At 41.1% G+C, this 19,017-nt stretch overlaps 1 protein-coding gene across 2 annotated transcripts in view; it reads left to right on the top strand.

Moving 5' to 3' along the window:
- Positions 1-19,017, top strand: part of SRGAP1 (SLIT-ROBO Rho GTPase activating protein 1) — a 326,848-nt gene that overhangs the window by 244,592 nt on the left and 63,239 nt on the right. For both annotated transcript variants that reach the window (XM_033221401.1, XM_033221400.1), the window contains exons 9-10: positions 8,284-8,481; positions 9,748-9,832. In XM_033221401.1, coding sequence (XP_033077292.1) covers positions 8,284-8,481; positions 9,748-9,832 — 283 coding nt within the window. The remainder of the gene's footprint in view (positions 1-8,283; positions 8,482-9,747; positions 9,833-19,017) is intronic.

Below are 19,017 nucleotides of genomic sequence, written 5' to 3'. Positions count from 1 at the left end.
CATATTAGCTGTTTCATATTTGCCTCATTATGTTCCCCCCGAGACTTATTAATATGGCTGGTGTGTGTCAGAAGCTGGTGTTACTGTCTGTTGCAAACATCCCATGGGATGATATGCAGTCCCAGCATTGTGTCTGGTGGCTTCTGTCACATCCTTTATTCCTGATACTTCCACATTTAACCATGACACCACTGTTTCTGAGAAGGAAGTTGAGAAAAAGAAGAAAAATGGTGGTGTTGATTTTGATTCTTCATATATGTATTCCATGTGTGCATTTGATAATGCTGCTGTCTCTGGTTTCCTATATGTAAGAACATGGTTCTAGTGAAACATTCTTATGTAACCATCTGTGTCATAAACTCAGTGAACACACTTTAATTGCAAAATTCCAACAAATTTACAGATTACAATTGTCCCTTGGCATCCAAGGGGGATTGGTTCCAGGATCTCCCACAGATAGCATAATTCAAGGATGCTCAAGTCCCTTATATAAATGGTGTGGTATCTGCACATAACCTACACACATTTTCCTATACTTTAAATCATCTCTAGATTACTTGTAATACCTAAAACAATGTAAATGCTATGTAAATAGTTATAGTGGGTTTTGTTAGTTTTTATTGTTGTATTTTTTTTTTTTTTTACAAATATTTTTGAACCACAGTTGGTTGAATTTGTGAATGGCTGAATACATGGATAGAGAATCCATTAAAAAAAAACAAAAACTGACTGCATTTGAAGACAAACTAGGAATGTTTATTTTGGTTCATGATTATTTTTGGGTTTTTTTGTTGTTCAGATGGTTTTTGTGGTTTTTTTGTTTGTGTATTTTAGGAGCTTTTCTTGTCATTGTTTTCCTTTAATTGTGTTTTAATTAGGTACATATCAGAGCACCTTATTGAACCTGACATCGTGTTATTCTTGTACTTCACCTCACCAGTATCTGAAGAACATTTCATGCTCCTATGTATACTTTTCATGCTCCTATGTATTTGGAAGTTCTGCTCTGCCTTCCAGAGCAAAAGAAGCTATAGTTCTTCCCAGCAGTTTTGCTATTTAAGCCATCTGTTGAAAACGATTAACTGCTACTGCTGTTGCTTAAATGTTTTTCAAATATGCCGCATCGTGTTCATTCCCACTCTTACTTCATTAGATCAAGGTTTCGTCATCTCTAATGGAACTAGGGTCTCCTGACTAGCTTTCCTGCTTTCTGTCTCTTTCCCTTTTATTGTTCATCAACTCAGGGATCTTTTAAAAATGTAAATCTAAACTGTCCCTTATAGGTGTCAGTGTCCCTGTTGATTCTCAATTAAGTGTGGTAGATGAGGGCCTTTATTTTTGTTTTATTTTTTTAAATTCTGACCCCAGTATCATACAATAGGAAGGGCCTTTATTAGTAGGTCATCTTCTCTCAATGCTATGCACTCCTACTTCTCAAAAAAAACTTCTTGTTGTAGCCCAAGAAGGCCAGGGTCTCTCTTTTCCCACTTTTTCCTCTGCCTGGAATGCCCTTTTTTCCAGTTAACACCTATTCACCTTTTAATACGTGCTCAAAATTTATCTTCTGAATGGTGCCTTCCATGACTTCCTCAGACAGCACAGTATACTCTTTTGCTCTTTAGTTTAATTAGATCCCATTTGTCAATTTTGGCTTTTGCTGCCATTGCTTTTGGTGTTTTAGACATGAAGTCCTTGCCCATGCCTATGTCCTGAATGGTACTACCTAGATTTTCTTCTAGGGTTTTTATGGTATTAGGTCTAACATTTAAGTCTCTAATCCATCTTGAATTAATTTTCGTATAAGGAGTAAGGATCCAGCTTCAGCTTTCTACTTATGGCTAGCCAATTTTCACAGCACCATTTATTAAATAGGGAATCCTTTCCCCATTTCTTGTTTATCTCAGGTTTGTCAAAGATCAGATAGCTGTAGATGTGTGGTATTATTTCTGAGGACTCTGTTCTGTTCCATTGGTCTATATCTCTGTTTTGGTACCAGTACCATGCTGTTTTGGTTACTGTAGCCTTGTAGTATAGTTTGAAGTCAGGTAGCGTGACGCCTCCAGCTTTGTTCTTATGACTTAGGATTGTCTTGGCAATGCGGGCTCTTTTTTGGTTCCATATGAACTTTAAAGCCGTTTTTTCCAATTCTGTGAAGAAACTCATTGGTAGCTTGATGGGGATGGCATTGAATCTATAAATCACCTTGGGCAGTATGGCCATTTTCACGATATTGATTCTTCCTATCCATGAGCATGGTATGTTCTTCCATTTGTTTGTGTCCTCTTTGATTTCACTGAGCAGTGGTTTGTAGTTCTCCTTGAAGAGGTCCTTTACATCCCTTGTAAGTTGGATTCCTAGGTATTTTATTCTCTTTGAAGCAATTGTGAATGGAAGTTCATTCCTGATTTGGCTCTCTGTTTGTCTGTTACTGGTGTATAAGAATGCTTGTGATTTTTGCACATTAATTTTGTATCCTGAGACTTTGCTGAAGTTGCTTTTCAGCTTAAGGAGATTTTGGGCTGAGACAATGGGGTTTTCTAAATATACAATCATGTCATCTGCAAACAGGGACAATTGACTTCTTCTTTTCCTAACTGGATACCCTTTATTTCCTTCTCTTGCCTGATTGCCCTAGCCAGAACTTCCAACACTATGTTGAATAGGAGCGGTGAGAGAGGGCATCCCTGTCTTGTGCCAGTTTTCAAAGGGAATTTTTCCAGTTTTTGCCCATTCCGTATGATATTAGCTGTGGGTTTGTCATAAATAGCTCTTATTATTTTGAGGTACGTTCCATCAATACCGAATTTATTGAGTGTTTTTAGCATGAAGGGCTGTTGAATTTTGTCAAAAGCCTTTTCTGCATCTATTGAGATAATCATGTGGTTCTTGTCTTTGGTTCTGTTTATATGCTGGATCACGTTTATTGATTTGCGAATGTTGAACCAGCCTTGCATCCCAGGGATGAAGCCCACTTGATCATGGTGGGTAAGCTTTTTGATGTGCTGCTGAATCCGGTTTGCCAGTATTTTATTGAGGATTTTTGCATCGATGTTCATCAGGGATATTGGTCTAAAATTCTCTTTTTTTGTTGTGTCTCTGCCAGGCTTTGGTATCAGGATGATGTTGGCCTCATAAAATGAGTTAGGGAGGATTCCCTCTTTTTCTATTGATTGGAATAGTTTCAGAAGGAATGGTACCAGCTCTTCCTTGTACCTCTGGTAGAATTCAGCTGTGAATCCATCTGGTCCTGGACTTTTTTTGGTGGGTAGGCTATTAATTGTTGCCTCAATTTCAGAGCCTGCTATGGTCTATTCAGGGATTCAACTTCTTCCTGGTTTAGTCTTGGGAGAGTGTAAGTGTCCAGGAAATTATCCATTTCTGCTAGATTTTCTAGTTGATTTGCGTAGAGGTGTTTATAGTATTCTCTGATGGTAGTTTGTATTTCTGTGGGGTCGGTGGTGATATCCGCTTTATCATTTTTTATTGCATCTATTTGATTCTTCTCTCTTTTCTTCTTTATTAGTCTTCCCAGTGGTCTGTCAATTTTGTTGATCTTTTCAAAAAACCAACTCCTGGATTCATTGATTTTTTGGAGGGTTTTTTGTGTCTCTATCTCCTTCAGTTCTGCTCTGATCTTAGTTATTTCTTGCCTTCTGCTAGCTTTTGAATGTGTTTGCTCTTGCCTCTCTAGTTCTTTTAATTGTGATGTTAGAGTGTCAATTTTAGATCTTTCCTGCTTTCTCTTGTGGGCATTTAGTGCTATAAATTTCCCTCTACACACTGCTTTAAATGTGTCCCAGAGATTCTGGTATGTTGTATCTTTGTTCTCATTGGTTTCAAAGAACATCTTTATTTCTGCTTTCATTTCGTTATGTACCCAGTAGTCATTCAGGAGCAGGTTGTTCAGTTTCCATGTAGTTGAGCAGTTTTGATTGAGTTCTTAGTCCTGAGTTCTAGTTTGATTGCACTGTGGTCTGAGAGACAGTTTGTTATAATTTCTGTTCTTTTACATTTGCTGAGGAGTGCTTTACTTCCAATTATGTGGTCAATTTTGGAATAAGTGCGATGTGGTGCTGAGAAGAATGTATATTCTGTTGATTTGGGGTGGAGAGTTCTATAGATGTCTATTAGGTCCGCTTGGTGCAGAGATGAGTTCAATTCCTGGATATCCTTGTTAACTGTCTGTCTCGTTGATCTGTCTAATGTTGACAGTGGAGTGTTGAAGTCTCCCATTATTATTGTATGGGAGTCTAAGTCTCTTTGTAAGTCTCTAAGGACTTGCTTTATGAATCTGGGTGCTCCTGTATTGGGTGCATATATATTTAGGATAGTTAGCTCTTCCTGTTGAATTGATCCCTTTACCATTATGTAATGGCCTTCTTTGTCTCTTTTGATCTTTGATGGTTTAAAGTCTATTTTATCAGAGACTTTTCGTCATTTCGTTTATGACCTTCTCTGCATTAATTAGTCTAGCTGTCAATTCTTCCACTCTTTTTTCAAGATTTTTAGTTTCTTTGCGCTGGGTACGTAATTCCTCCTTTAGCTCTGAGAAGTTTGATGGACTGAAGCCTTCTTCTCTCATTTCATCAAAGTCATTCTCTGACCAGCTTTGATCCGTTGCTGGCAATGGGCTGCGCTCCTTTGCAGGGGGAGATGCGCTCTTATTTTTTGAATTTCCAGCTTTTCTGCCCTGCTTTTTCCCCATCTTTGTGGTTTTATCTGTCTCTGGTCTTTGATGATGGTGACGTACTGATGGGGTTTTGGTATAGGTGTCCTTCCTGTTTGATAGTTTTCCTTCTGACAGTCAGGACCCTCAGCTATAGGTCTGTTGGAGATTGCTTGAGGTCCACTCCAGACTCTGTTTGCCTGGGTATCAGCAGCAGAGGTTGCAGAAGATAGAATATTGCTGAACAGCGAGTGTACCTGTCTGATTCTTACTTTGGAAGCTTCCTCTCAGGGGTGTACTCCACCCTGTGAGGTGTGGGGTGTCAGACTGCCCCTAGTTGGGGATGTCTCCCAGTTAGGCTACTCAGGGGTCAGGGACCCACTTGAGCAGGCAGTCTGTCCGTTCTCAGATCTCAATCTCCATGTTCAGAGATCCACTGCTGTCTTCAAAGCTGTCAGAGTCGTTCGCGTCTGCACAGGCCTCTGCTGCTTCCCCTGTTTTTTTTTTAGCTGTGTCCTGTCCCCAGAGGTGGAGTCTACAGAGACAGGCAGGTTTCCTTGAGCTGCTGTGAGCTCCACCCGGTTTGAGCTTCCCAGCGGCTTTGTTTACCTACTTAAGCCTCAGCAATGGCGGGCGCCCCTCCCCCAGCCTCGCTGCTGCCTTGCGGATAGATCGCTGCAGACTGCTGTGTTCGCAATGAGGGAGGCTCCGTGGGCGTGGGACCCTCCTGGCCAGGTGTGGGATATATTCTCCTGGTGTGCCCGTTTGCTTAAAGCGCAGTATTGGGGTGGGAGTTACCGGATTTTCCAGGTGTTGTGTGTCTCAGTTCCCCTGGCTAGGAAAAGGGATTCCCTTCCCCCTTGCACTTCCCGGGTGAGGCGATGCCTCGCCCTGCTTCAGCTCTCGCTGGTCAGGCTGCAGCAGCTGACCAGCACTGATTGTCCGGCACTCCCCAGTGAGATGACCCCAGTACCTCAGTTGAAAATGCAGAAATCACTGGTCTTCTGTGTTGCTCGCGCTGGGAGTTGGAGACTGGAGCTGTTCCTGTATCTCAAGGAGGTTTTTAAAAGCCAAGCTTAGATTTCATCTGGAAATCATAAGCACTAAAATAACAGATTTGAGAATGAGCTACATAGGAATTCTAGCACTGAGAAATAACCAAAATTAAGAAAGCAGTGGGTGAGTTTAACATCAAATAGAGCTAAAAAATAAATCATTAAAGAAGACAAATCAGAAGAAATAATGAAAACACAGTGTCAAAAACAAAAGATAATAAAATACTGAAAAGAAGAATAAGAGATATAGAGAACACAGTGATGTCTAATATGCTAATTCAACTCCCAGAAACAAAAAAAAAAAAATTTTTTTTTTTTTTTGAGACAGAGTCTTGCTTTGTCGCCCAGGCTGGAGTGCAATGGCACAATCTCAGCTCACTGCAACCTCTGCCTCCTGGGTTCAAGCAGTTCTTCTGACTCAGCCTCCCGAGTAGCTGGGATTACAGGCATATTCCACCACACCCGGCTATTTTGTATTTTCAGTAGAGATGGGGTTTCACCATATTGGCCAGGCTGGTCTCGAACTCCTGACTTCAAGAGATCCACTGCCTCGGCCTCCCAAAGTGCTGGGATTATAGGTGTGAGCCACCGCGCCCCATCCAGAAAGAAAAATAAGAATATAGAGTCAATATTTGAAAAGATAAACGCTGCAAACTTACGAAAGTCTATGAAAAACATCACACAAATCCAAGCAGTCCAAGAAATTCCAGGCAGAATGTATTTTTTAAATCCTTACCTAGATATATTACAGTGAAACTGTAGAAACCAAAAGATGAATAGAAAATTATAAAAGCAGCTGGAAAAAGAAAGCAGATTTTATTCAAAGCAGTGACAGACTGACAGTAACCTTCTCACTCAACAGGAACATGGAAGCCACAACAGAGTACAGTGGTATCTTTCTAATATACAAAAAGAAAATAACTGCTGCACAGAAAAAAATATTTAATAAATGAAGGTGAAATAAAAGACATTGTCAAGTTAACAAAACAGACACATACTAAAACGAATTTCTAAAGGGTACCCTTAAAATATAAGCACTGGATATCCAAGAATGTAATAAATACATGGATGATGCTTCATGAATATTGACTACATAAAATAATAATGTCTTAAATTTAAATATGTAAATATTTATGTATATTCTATTATAATACATTACAAAAATAGCATATAAATCAGGAGGAGTAAATGAAGTTAAGGTGTTCTAAACTCTTTACGTGGTGTGACAGAACCAAAAAGCTATCAATTTACATTACACTTTGATAAGCAAAGGTAGAATATGACCTTCAGTGAATAAAAAGACTACTAGAAGATTAATAAATAAATAAGCTCCTATCTCATGGCTATGAGATAGGAAAATATTTCTTAAATAGGACACAAGAAACACTAAAAGGAAAGAATTGATAAATGCATTATATTAAAATTAGAATCTTTGTTCATCTGGACACTATTGAAAGAGGGAAAAACCACAGCACAGAGTGGGGAAAAATATTTGCAACACATACAACTACAAAAAGATTCATATCCGTATCAACAAATCATTAAGAAAAAGACTCATAACTTAGAAAATGGAGAAAGAGATTTGAACAAAGTGTTCTCAATAAAGGAGATCCAGATTGCCTTAAACATATGATAATGTGCTCAATCTCATGTATCAGGGAAATGCATATTCAAACCACAGTGAGATACCACTGCACACCCAACACAATTGTTTAAATTTAAAAGAAAGACTCACAATACCAACTGTTGATGAGGACGTGGAATCGCAGAGATTCTTCTACTCTGCTGGTGACAATATAAATTTACAATCATTTTGGAAAACAGTTTAGCAGCAATTCTATTCATATATATGTGACTAAACAAAAATGTGTTTATAGCAGTATTATTCAAAATAGCCCACAACTAAAAAAAAGCATCTATCAATAGTAAAATGGATGAATTACAGTTTATTCCTACAATGAATAGCAATGAAATATACTCACAAGAAGTGAGTGTATCTCACACTGAGCAAAAGGAAGACAAAAATTATACATCCTGTAGGATTTCATTCATGTAAAGTGCAAGAAAGGGCAAAACTAATATCTAATCTTAGAAATCCAGGTAATGGAGGAGGAGAGGGAATAGGTGTATGGTAACTGGGAGAGGCACTAGCAGGCTCGTAATATACTTTTTCTTAGTCTGATTGTTACTCACATAGGTGTGTTCCCTTTGTGATAATTCATCATCAAGCTGCACACTTATGGTCCGTGTGTTTTTCTATGTGTAGTTTGACTTCAATTAAAAATGTTAAGACAAAAAAGTAATTGAGAGAGTACCCAGTAATATATGAGATCTATAAGGACTGAAATATAAAGCAATAACCTCCTTAGGATGATTTTGAAGAAATCCTTCCCTTAAACTGGCGATATGGAGTGTTTTTTACCTTTGTTTCTCTCCTAATAGACTGTGAATTTGGTGGGGACAGGCCCTGTGTAGTCATCGCTGCCTGACAGAGTGGACTCTCCCTGTTTGTGGGATTCATGAAATAATGTACTAATGTGAGAAATGTATTTCTGTCCCCAGGTTAAGAAAACGACTGAAGCCACCTTGCAGACAATACAAGATATGGTCACCATCGAGGACTATGATGTTTCTGAATGCTTCCAGCACAGTCGCTCCACAGAATCTGTGAAGTCCACTGTCTCTGAAACCTACCTGAGTAAACCCAGCATCGCCAAGAGAAGAGCCAACCAGCAGGAAACCGAACAATTCTACTTCATGGTGCGCCCGCCACTTCCCAAGCTGCTCGACAGAGCTCAGATCTAGGATTCCCAAATGCCGCTTCTATAGTCGCATCCGAATCATCTGGGGGTCTTTTTGTTAAAATAGACTCCTGTCTACCATCAGAGTTCCTGATTCAGTCAGTCTCGGAAAGAGTTTAGGAGTTATTTAGGTGTTAATTAGTTAGTTAGGAGTTAGAGGACTGGTATAAAACAGTACTTTTAGCTGGGCACAGTGGCTCATGCCTGCAATCCCAACACTTGGGAGGCTGAGGAGGGAGGATCATTTGAGCCCAGGAGTTTGGGACCAGCCTGGGCATCATGGCAAAACCCCGTCTCTACAAAACATATATATATATATTAGCCGGCAGGCATAATGACATGCAACTGTAGTCCCAGCTGCTTGGGAGGCTGAGGTGGGAGGATCGCTTAAGCCCAGGAGGCAGAGGTTACAGTGAGCTGAGATCACTCTACTGCACTCCAGCCTAGGCAAGAGAGTGAGTCCCCAACTCTAAAATTTAAAAACACACAGTACTTTTAAACTTTAGTATCCATACATGTCACCAGGAGAGCTGGTGAAAGTGCCAGTTCTAATTTCCAGAGGTCTGGTACAGAAGGAACCTGAGGGTGTGCCCCTCTCATAGGCTCCCAAGGTTGGCTGATGCTGCTGGTCTGCAGACCACACTTCAAGTAACAAGTTTCTAGGATCTAGAAGATCAAAGTGGCTGGATTTTAGATCTATGAAAAGTTCCTTGACATTGAGTAATTTTTAAAAATTAAAAATTAGGCTGCGTGCAGTGGCTCATGCCTGTAATCCCAGCACTTTGGGAGGCCTAGGCAGGCGGATCACATGAGGTCAAGAGTTCAAGACAAGCCTGGCCAATATGGAGAAACCCCATCTCTACTAAAAATACAAAAATAAGCCAGGTGTGGTGGCAGGCGCTTGTAATCCCAGCTACTCGGGAGGCTGAGGCAGGAGAATCACTTGAACCCCGGAGGCAGAGGTTGCAGTGAGCCAAGATCGAGCCACTGCACTCCAACCTGGGCAACAAGAGTGAAACTCTGTGTAGTCCCAGCTGCTTGGGAGGCTGAGGCAGGAGAATGGCGTAAAACCCAGGAGGCGGAGCTTGCAGTGAGCTGAGACCCGGCCACTGCACTCCAGCCTGGGCGGCAGAGCGAGACTCCGTCTCAAAAAAAAAAAAAAGAGTGAAACTCTGTCTCAAAAAAGAAAAAGAAAATTTTAAAAATTATGACTTGCCTTTTGCAGAAACTCAGAGAATATTTGGAAGGCAGTAATCTCATCACGAAACTTCAAGCCAAACATGACTTGCTGCAGAGGACTCTGGGAGAAGGTGAGTTATCCAAAATGTATAGGAAGATGACCTGGATGATACATCGTATCATGTATGTATTCCAGAAAGAGTATGAATTGTATTTTTGTGCTTTAAGAAGCAGAGGACAGTCTGTGTTTCGATTTGGTTTCATTTGTGTATGTCATGATCAAGTTCTCCTGGCACTATTTTCTTCTAAAGCGTGGTGCTAACCTTGAGGAAGTATAGTGAAATCTAGGGAGGGCTGGAAAGTCAATACTGAGCTCCTAGGGAGGGATCTTCAGAGCATGGTGTTCCTGATGGTAGAAAAGTCTGGAGACGCAGCCCCTCCCCTACCTGCTGACCCCCCAGTCTCTTCTTCCTTCCCTTTTCAGGGTTCTGCACCCTTCCAACCCCACCCCTGTTTGTTTTAATGGGCGAGTATTTGTTGTTCCATCTGTTGCCTGTTTAGACTCTGGAAACCAGTTAAACCAGTTTGGGTGATTTTTTTTCTTTCAGTAGGCATCGGCTGTAGTTGAGAAACAATCTTACAGTATAAGTAGATTGCTATTTCTAATAATAGTAACAAAAACAACAACAACAGCTAACACTTGTAAGGCTTTCTCTGGGCCAGGCTTTGTTCTGAGTCGTATATTTTACTGTGCACTATTAATTTCTCCATTTTTACAAATGAGGAAACTGAGGGGGGGCATGGGAATATAGGCAAAGGGGACTGTATAAATGTTAATATTTTCTTTGCCTTGATGAAATTTATTTATTTATTTATTTATTTTTATTATACTTTAAGTTCTAGTGTACATGTGCATAACGTGCAGGTTTATTACATATGTATACTTGTGCCATGTTGGTGTGCTGCACCCATCAACTCGTCAGCACCCATCAATTCGTCATTTATATCAGGTATAACTCCCCAATGCAATCCCTCCCCCCTCCCCCCTCCCCATGATAGGCCCCAGTGTGTGATGTTCCCCTTCCGGAGTCCAAGTGATCTCATTGTTCAGTTCCCACCTATGAGTGAGAACATGCAGTGTTTGGTTTTCTGTTCTTGTGATAGTTTGCTAAGAATGATGTTTCCAGCTGCATCCATGTCCCTACAAAGGATGCAAACTCATCCTTTTTTATGGCTGCATAGTATTCCATGGTGTATATGTGCCACATTTTCTTAATCCAGTCTGTCACAGATGGACATTTGGGTTGATTCCAAGTCTTTGCTATTGTGAATAGTGCCGCAATAAACATACGTGTGCATGTGTCTTTGTAGTAGAATAATTTATAATCCTTTGGGTATATACCCAGTAGTGGGATGGCTGGGTCATATGGTACATCTAGTTCTAGATCCTTGAGGAATTGCCATACTGTTTTCCATAATGGTTGAACTAGTTTACAATCCCACCAACAGTGTAAAAGTGTTCCTATTTCTCCACATCCTCTCCAGCACCTGTTGTTTCCTGACTTTTTAATGATTGCCATTCTAACTGGTGTGAGATGGTATCTCATTGTGGTTTTGATTTGCATCTCTCTGATGGCCAGTGATGATGAGCATTTTTTCATGTGTCTGTTGGCTGTATGAATGTCTTCTTTTGAGAAATGTCTGTTCAAATCCTTTGCCCACTTTTTGATGGGGTTGTTGTTTTTTTCTTGTATATTGAGTTCTTTGTAGGGTCTGGATATTAGCCCTTTGTCAGATGAGTAGATTGCAAAAATTTTCTCCCATTCTGTAGGTTGCCTGTTCACTCTGATGGTAGTTTCTTTTGCTGTGCAGAAGCTCTTTAGTTTAATTAGATCCCATTTGTCAATTTTGGCTTTTGCTGCCGTTGCTTTTGGTGTTTTAGACATGAAGTCCTTGCCCATGCCTATGTCCTGAATGGTACTACCTAGGTTTTCTTCTAGGGTTTTTATGGTATTAGGTCTAACATTTAAGTCTCTAATCCATCTTGAATTAATTTTCGTATAAGGAGTAAGGAAAGGATCCAGTTTCAGCTTTCTACTTATGGCTAGCCATTTTCCCAGCACCATTTATTAAATAGGGAATCCTTTCCCCATTTCTTGTTTCTCTCAGGTTTGTCAAAGATCAGATGGCTGTAGGTGTGTGGTATTATTTCTGAGGACTCTGTTCTGTTCCATTGGTCTATATCTCTGTTTTGGTACCAGTACCATGCTGTTTTGTTACTGTAGCCTTGTAGTATAGTTTGAAGTCAGGTAGCGTGACGCCTCCAGCTTTGTTCTTATGACTTAGGATTGTCTTGGCAATGCGGGCTCTTTTTTGGTTCCATATGAACTTTAAAGCCGTTTCTTCCAATTCTGTGAAGAACCTCATTGGTAGCTTGATGGGGATGGCACTGAATCTATAAATCACCTTGGGCAGTATGGCCATTTTCACGATATTGATTCTTCCTATCCATGAGCATGGTATGTTCTTCCATTTGTTAGTGTTCTCTTTTATTTCACTGAGCAGTGGTTTGTAGTTCTCCTTGAAGAGGTCCTTTATATCCCTTGTAAGTTGGATTCCTAGGTATTTTATTCTCTTTGAAGCAATTGTGAATGGAAGTTCATTCCTGATTTGGCTCTCTGTTTGTCTGTTACTGGTGTATAAGAATGCTTGTGATTTTTGCACATTAATTTTGTATCCTGAGACTTTGCTGAAGTTGCTTATCAGCTTAAGGAGATTTTGGGCTGAGACGATGGGGTTTTCTAAATATACAATCATGTCATCTGCAAACAGGGACAATTTGACTTCTTCTTTTCCTAACTGGATACCCTTTATTTCCTTCTCTTGCCTGATTGCCCTAGCCAGAACCTCCAACACTATGTTGAATAGGAGCGGTGAGAGAGGGCATCCCTGTCTTGTGCCAGTTTTCAAAGGGAATTTTTCCAGTTTTTGCCCATTCAGTATGATATTAGCTGTGGGTTTGTCATAAATAGCTCTTATTATTTTGAGGTACGTTCCATCAATACCGAATTTATTGAGTGTTTTTAGCATGAAGGGCTGTTGAATTTTGTCAAAAGCCTTTTCTGCATCTATTGAGATAATCATGTGGTTCTTGTCTTTGGTTCTGTTTATATGCTGGATACGTTTATTGATTTGCGAATGTTGAACCAGCCTTGCATCCCAGGGATGAAGCCCACTTGATCATGGTGGGTAAGCTTTTTGATGTGCTGCTGAATCCGGTTTGCCAGTATTTTATTGAGGATTTTTGCATCGATGTTCATCAGGGATATTGGTCTAAAATTCTCTTTTTTTGTTGTGTCTCTGCCAGGCTTTGGTATCAGGATGATGTTGGCCTCATAAAATGAGTTAGGGAGGATTCCCTCTTTTTCTATTGATTGGAATAGTTTCAGAAGGAATGGTACCAGCTCCTCCTTGTACCTCTGGTAGAATTCAGCTGTGAATCCATCTGGTCCTGGACTTTTTTGGTTGGTAGGCTATTAATTATTGCCTCAATTTCAGAGCCTGCTATTGGTCTATTCAGGGATTCAACTTCTTCCTGGTTTAGTCTTGGAAGAGTGTAAGTGTCCAGGAAATTATCCATTTCTTCTAGATTTTCTAGTTGATTTGCGTAGAGGTGTTTATAGTATTCTCTGATGGTAGTTTGTATTTCTGTGGGGTCGGTGGTGATATCCCCTTTATCATTTTTTATTGAGTCTATTTCATTCTTCTCTCGTTTCTTCTTTATAGTCTTGCTAGCGGTCTGTCAATTTTGTTGATTTTTTCAAAAAACCAACTCCTGGATTCATTGATTTTTTGGAGGGTTTTTTGTGTCTCTATCTCCTTCAGTTCTGCTGTGATCTTAGTTATTTCTTGCCTTCTGCTAGCTTTTGAATGTGTTTGCTCTTGCTTCTCCAGTTCTTTTAATTGTGATGTTAGAGTGTCAATTTTAGATCTTTCCTGCTTTCTCTTGTGGGCATTTAGTGCTATAAATTTCCCTCTACACACTGCTTTAAATGTGTCCCAGAGATTCTGGTATGTTGTATCTTTGTTCTCATTGGTTTCAAAGAACATCTTTATTCTGCTTTCATTTCGTTATGTACCCAGTAGTCATTCAGGAGCAGGTTGTTCAGTTCCATGTAGTTGAGCAGTTTTGATTGAGTTTCTTAGTCCTGAGTTCTAGTTTGATTGCACTGTGGTCTGAGAGACAGTTTGTTATAATTTCTGTTCTTTTACATTTGCTGAGGAGTGCTTTACTTCCAATTATGTGGTCAATTTTGGAATAAGTGCGATGTGGTGCTGAGAAGAATGTATATTCTGTTGATTTGGGGTGGAGAGTTCTATAGATGTCTATTAGGTCCGCTTGGTGCAGAGATGAGTTCAATTCCTGGATATCCTTGTTAACTGTCTGTCTCGTTGATCTGTCTAATGTTGACAGTGGAGTGTTGAAGTCTCCCATTATTATTGTATGGGAGTCTAAGTCTCTTTGTAAGTCTCTAAGGACTTGCTTTATGAATCTGGGTGCTCCTGTATTGGGTGCATATATATTTAGGATAGTTAGCTCTTCCTGTTGAATTGATCCCTTTACCATTATGTAATGGCCTTCTTTGTCTCTTTTGATCTTTGATGGTTTAAAGTCTATTTTATCAGAGACTAGAATTGCAATCCCTGCTTTTTTTTGTTCTCCATTTGCTTGGTAGATCTTCCTCCGTCCCTTTATTTTGAGCCTATGTATGCCTCTGCATGTGAGATGGGTCTCCTGAATACGATAGACTGATGGGTCTTGACTCTTTTTTTTTTTTTTTTTTTTTTTTGAGACGGAGTCTTGCTCTGCCGCCCAGGCTGGAGTGCAGTGGCGGCTCTCAGCTCACTGCAAGCTCCGCCTCCCGGGTTCACGCCATTCTCCTGTCTCAGCCTCCCAAGTAGCTGGGACTACAGGCGCCCGCCTCGTCGCCCGGCTAGTTTTTTGTATTTTTAGTAGAGACGGGGTTCACCGTATTAGCCAGGATGGTCTCGATCTCCTGACCTCGTGATCCGCCCGTCTCGGCCTCCCAAAGTGCTGGGATTACAGGCTTGAGCCACCGCGCCCGGCCGGGTCTTGACTCTTTATCCAGTTTGCCAGTCTGTGTCTTTTAATTGGAGCATTTAGTCCATTAACATTTAAGGTTAATATGGTTATGTGTGAACTTGATCCTGCCATTATGATATTAACTGATTATTTTGCTCGTTAGTTGATGCAGTTTCTTCCTAGCCTCGATGGTCTTTACATTTTGGCATGTTTCTGCAATGGCTGGTACCGGTTGTTCCTTTCCATGTTTAGGGCTTCCTTCAGGGTCTCTTGTAAGGCAGGCCTGGTGGTGACAAAATCTCTAAGCATTTGCTTATCTGTAAAGGATTTTATTTCTCCTTCACTGATGAAACTTAGTTTGGCTGGATATGAAATTCTGGGTTGAAAATTCTTTTCTTTAAGAATGTTGAATATTGGCCCCCACTCTCTTCTGGCTTGTAGAGTTTCTGCCGAGAGGTCTGCTGTAGTCTGATGGGCTTCCCTTTGTGGGTAACCCGACCTTTCTCTCTGGCTGCCCTTAAGATTTTTTCCTTCATTTCAACTTTGGTGAATCTGGCAATTATGTGTCTTGGAGTTGCTCTTCTCGAGGAGTATCTTTGTGGTGTTCTCTGTATTTCCTGAATTTGAATGTTGGCCTGCCCTACTAGGTTGGGGAAGTTCTCCTGGATGATATCCTGAAGAGTATTTTCCAACTTGGTTCCATTTTCCCCCTCACTTTCAGGCACCCCAATCAGACGTAGATTTGGTCTTTTTACATAATCCCATACTTCTTGCAGGCTTTGTTCATTTCTTTTTCTTCTTTTTTCTTTTGGTTTCTCTTCTCGCTTCATTTCATTCATTTGATCCTCAATCGTTGATACTCTTTCTTCCAGTTGATCGAGTCGGTTACTGAAGCTTCTGGATTTGTCACGTATTTCTCGTGTCATGGTTTTCATCTCTGTCATTTCATTTATGACCTTCTCTGCATTAATTATTCTAGCTATCAATTCTTCCACTCTTTTTTCAAGATTTTTAGTTTCTTTGCGCTGGGTACGTAATTCCTCCTTTAGCTCTGAGAAGTTTGATGGACTGAAGCCGCCTTCTCTCATTTCGTCAAAGTCATTCTCTGACCAGCTTTGATCCGTTGCTGGCGATGAGCTGTGCTCCTTTGCAGGGGGAAATGCGCTCTTATTTCTTGTATTTCCAGCTTTTCTGCCCTGCTTCTTCCCCATCTTCGTGGTTTTATCTGCCTCTGGTCTTTGATGATGGTGACGCACTGATGGGGTTTTGGTATAGGTGTTCTTCCTGTTTGATAGTTTTCCTTCTAATAGTCAGGACCCTCAGCTGTAGGTCTGTTGGAGATTGCTTGAGGTCCACTCCAGACCCTGTTTGCCTGGGTATCAGCAGCAGAGGTTGCAGAAGATAGAATATTGCTGAACAGCGAGTGTACCTGTCTGATTCTTACTTTGGAAGCTTCCTCTCAGGGGTGTACTCCACCCTGTGAGGTGTGGGGTGTCAGACTGCCCCTAGTGGGGGATTCTCCCAGTTAGGCTACTCAGGGGTCAGGGACCCACTTGAGCAGGCAGTCTGTCCGTTCTCAGATCTCAACCTCTGTGTTGGGAGATCCACTGTTCTCTTCAAAGCTGTCAGACAGAGTCGTTCGCGTCTGCACAGACCTCTGCTGCTTCCCCTTTTGTTTAGCTGTGCCCTGTCCCCAGAGGTGGAGTCTACAGAGACAGGCAGGTTTCCTTGAGCTGCTGTGAACTCCACCCCGGTTCGAGCTTCCCAGCGGCTTTGTTTACCTACTTAAGCCTCAGCAATGGCAGGCGCCCCTCCCCCAGCCTCGCTGCTGCCGTTTAGGTTAGATCGCAGACTGCTGTGCTAGCAATGAGGGAGGCTCCGTGGCCGTGGGACCCTCCCGGCCAGGTGTGGGTATAATCTCCTGGTGTGCCCGTTTGCTTACAGCGCAGTATTGGGGTGGGACTTACCCGATTTTCCAGGTGTTGTGTGTCTCAGTTCCCCTGGCTAGGAAAAGGGATTCCCTTCCCCCTTGCACTTCCCAGGTGAGGCAGTGCCTCGCCCTGCTTCAGCTCTCGCTGGTCGGGCAGCAACAGCTGACCAGCACCAATTGTCCGGCACTCCCCAGTGAGATGACCCCAGTACCTCAGTTGAAAATGCAGAAATCACCAGTCTTCTGTGTCGCTCGCGCTGGGAGTTGGAGACTGGAGCTGTTCCTATTCGGCCATCTTGCTCCGCCGCCTCCTTTGATGAAATTTAAAAGGAAAAAAAAAAAAAAATACAAGCCAAGTCCCTGTTTTAAGTGCTTCATAGTCTGTAACTTTATCTTTTACTCACACTAGACCCTGCCAGAAGTTAGAAAAAGTAAAAGAGAACATGGAAGGGAGTGGGAAGTGAGAGGACTGAGTTGTATGAGTAACTCAGGTCAAAAAAGAGATTACCCCTCTTAGACCTAAATTCTTGCCTCCTACCATTCTGGAATCTTCCTTACCCATAAAGTTTCCATCACGTTATCTCCTGGTTTCCACCAAAGAACTCATCATCCTCAGGGAATGACCACATGGAGAAAGGTTATCATGACCTAAGAACCATGTCTGACACAGTTAGGATGAAAAGGCCAATTTCACCTAGAAGGGGGAAAAAAAAAAGCAACACTTAAACTACTAAAAAGTGTCATTAAAAAATAAAATAACCAAGTACAGTGTATGAACCTTCACATACTAGATTAAATTAGATACTGAATCAAAAAGCAAAAGTTATGAAAGATATTTTAGGAACAATTAGGGAAGTTGAAATACAGACTGTATGTTAAATGATATTTATTGAATTAGTGTTAATTTGATGTGATAATGTTAGTGTTAGATATGATAATGGTATTATGATTATAAAGAAGAACATTCTTATTCTTAAGAAATGCTTGCTAAAGTGTCATGATGTCTGCAACTTACCATCACATGGTTCCAAAAAAAAAAAGAGGGAGAGAGAAAGAGAAAGAGAGAAGGTACAGTCAATGTGGCAAATGTTAACAGCCAGAAAATCTACATGAAAGAGATAAGGATGCTTCCTGTACTGCTCTTTTAACTCTTCTGTAGGTTTGAACTTAAAAAAAAAAAAAAAAAAAAAAAAGTCTTTTTATCTTTGAATAGTTTTCTTACAATTGTGTCCTGTTTTTCTTTTTCCCCTCACCGTATCATGTAATATCTTTTTTTTTTCAATTTTTCACAAATGCCGGATATTTCAAGTGATGCCCTCAAAGTCAGTTGCCAGCCCCAAAGCATAAATTATCCTAAGTGTAGATGAACGCTTACAGGTACAAAATCCTACCCTGTGAGGATAGATACCACTTTAGAAATTGTGTTTTGAGAGCATGAAGTAGTGCGGGAATTCATTCTTGGAACTGCATGCAGACACATGTGTTAATATGCTTGGGGCCACATTCTGAAACTTTTATGATACCTATTCAACATGGATTCTCTTGTGTCTCCTAGAGAGAAAACCCCAATGCTTACTATTCTTTTACATGTCATTATTGGATGGGGCTATATTCTAGCCAATTTATTGAATCCACATGCCAAATTTCATCTTTAGCTTCTGAACTGCATAAATCTATATTGTACTTTGTGAACTGCAAGCAAGAATTTTCTTTTTTTTCTTTTTTTTTTTTTTTTTGAGATGGAGTTTCGCTCTTGTCACCCAGACTGGAGTGCAATGGCACAATCTCAGCTCACTGCAACCTCCACCTCCCGGGTTTAAGTGATTCTCCAGCCTTGCCTCCTGAGTAGCTGGGATTACAGGCATTTGCCACCATGCCCAGCTAATTTTGTATTTTTAGTAGAGATGGGGGGCGGTCTCACCATGTTGGCCAGGCTGGTCTCGAACCCCTGACCTCAGGATCCACCCACCTCAGCCTCCTAAAGTACTGAGATTACAGGCATGGACCACCGTGCCCAGCTCAGGATTTCTTTATCTCGGAATTTTTTTCAATGGGCTCTGGTGTACCAGGGACACAAGCTGTATTGAGGTATATAAGACCTTCACAGGACTCAATTTATGCTGCAGAGGAAACTGGATGGCTTTCATCCATCAGCAGCAGGCACACTAGCCTCTGCCCACTGGTTGCAGACCTCTCTGCTTCCTAGCCCTGCTCCTTTTGCAGGCTTGGTGGCACACCAGTTGCTGGTCACTGCCTGAATATGACACTGGCAAATTTGCCCA

Source organism: Trachypithecus francoisi, unplaced genomic scaffold, assembly GCF_009764315.1.
Source record: "Trachypithecus francoisi isolate TF-2019V2 unplaced genomic scaffold, Tfra_2.0 Lachesis_group11, whole genome shotgun sequence".
Taxonomy (NCBI): domain Eukaryota; kingdom Metazoa; phylum Chordata; class Mammalia; order Primates; family Cercopithecidae; genus Trachypithecus; species Trachypithecus francoisi.
The sequence above is the reverse complement of the archived record's forward strand: the minus strand, read 5'-3'. Positions and strand labels throughout refer to the sequence as shown.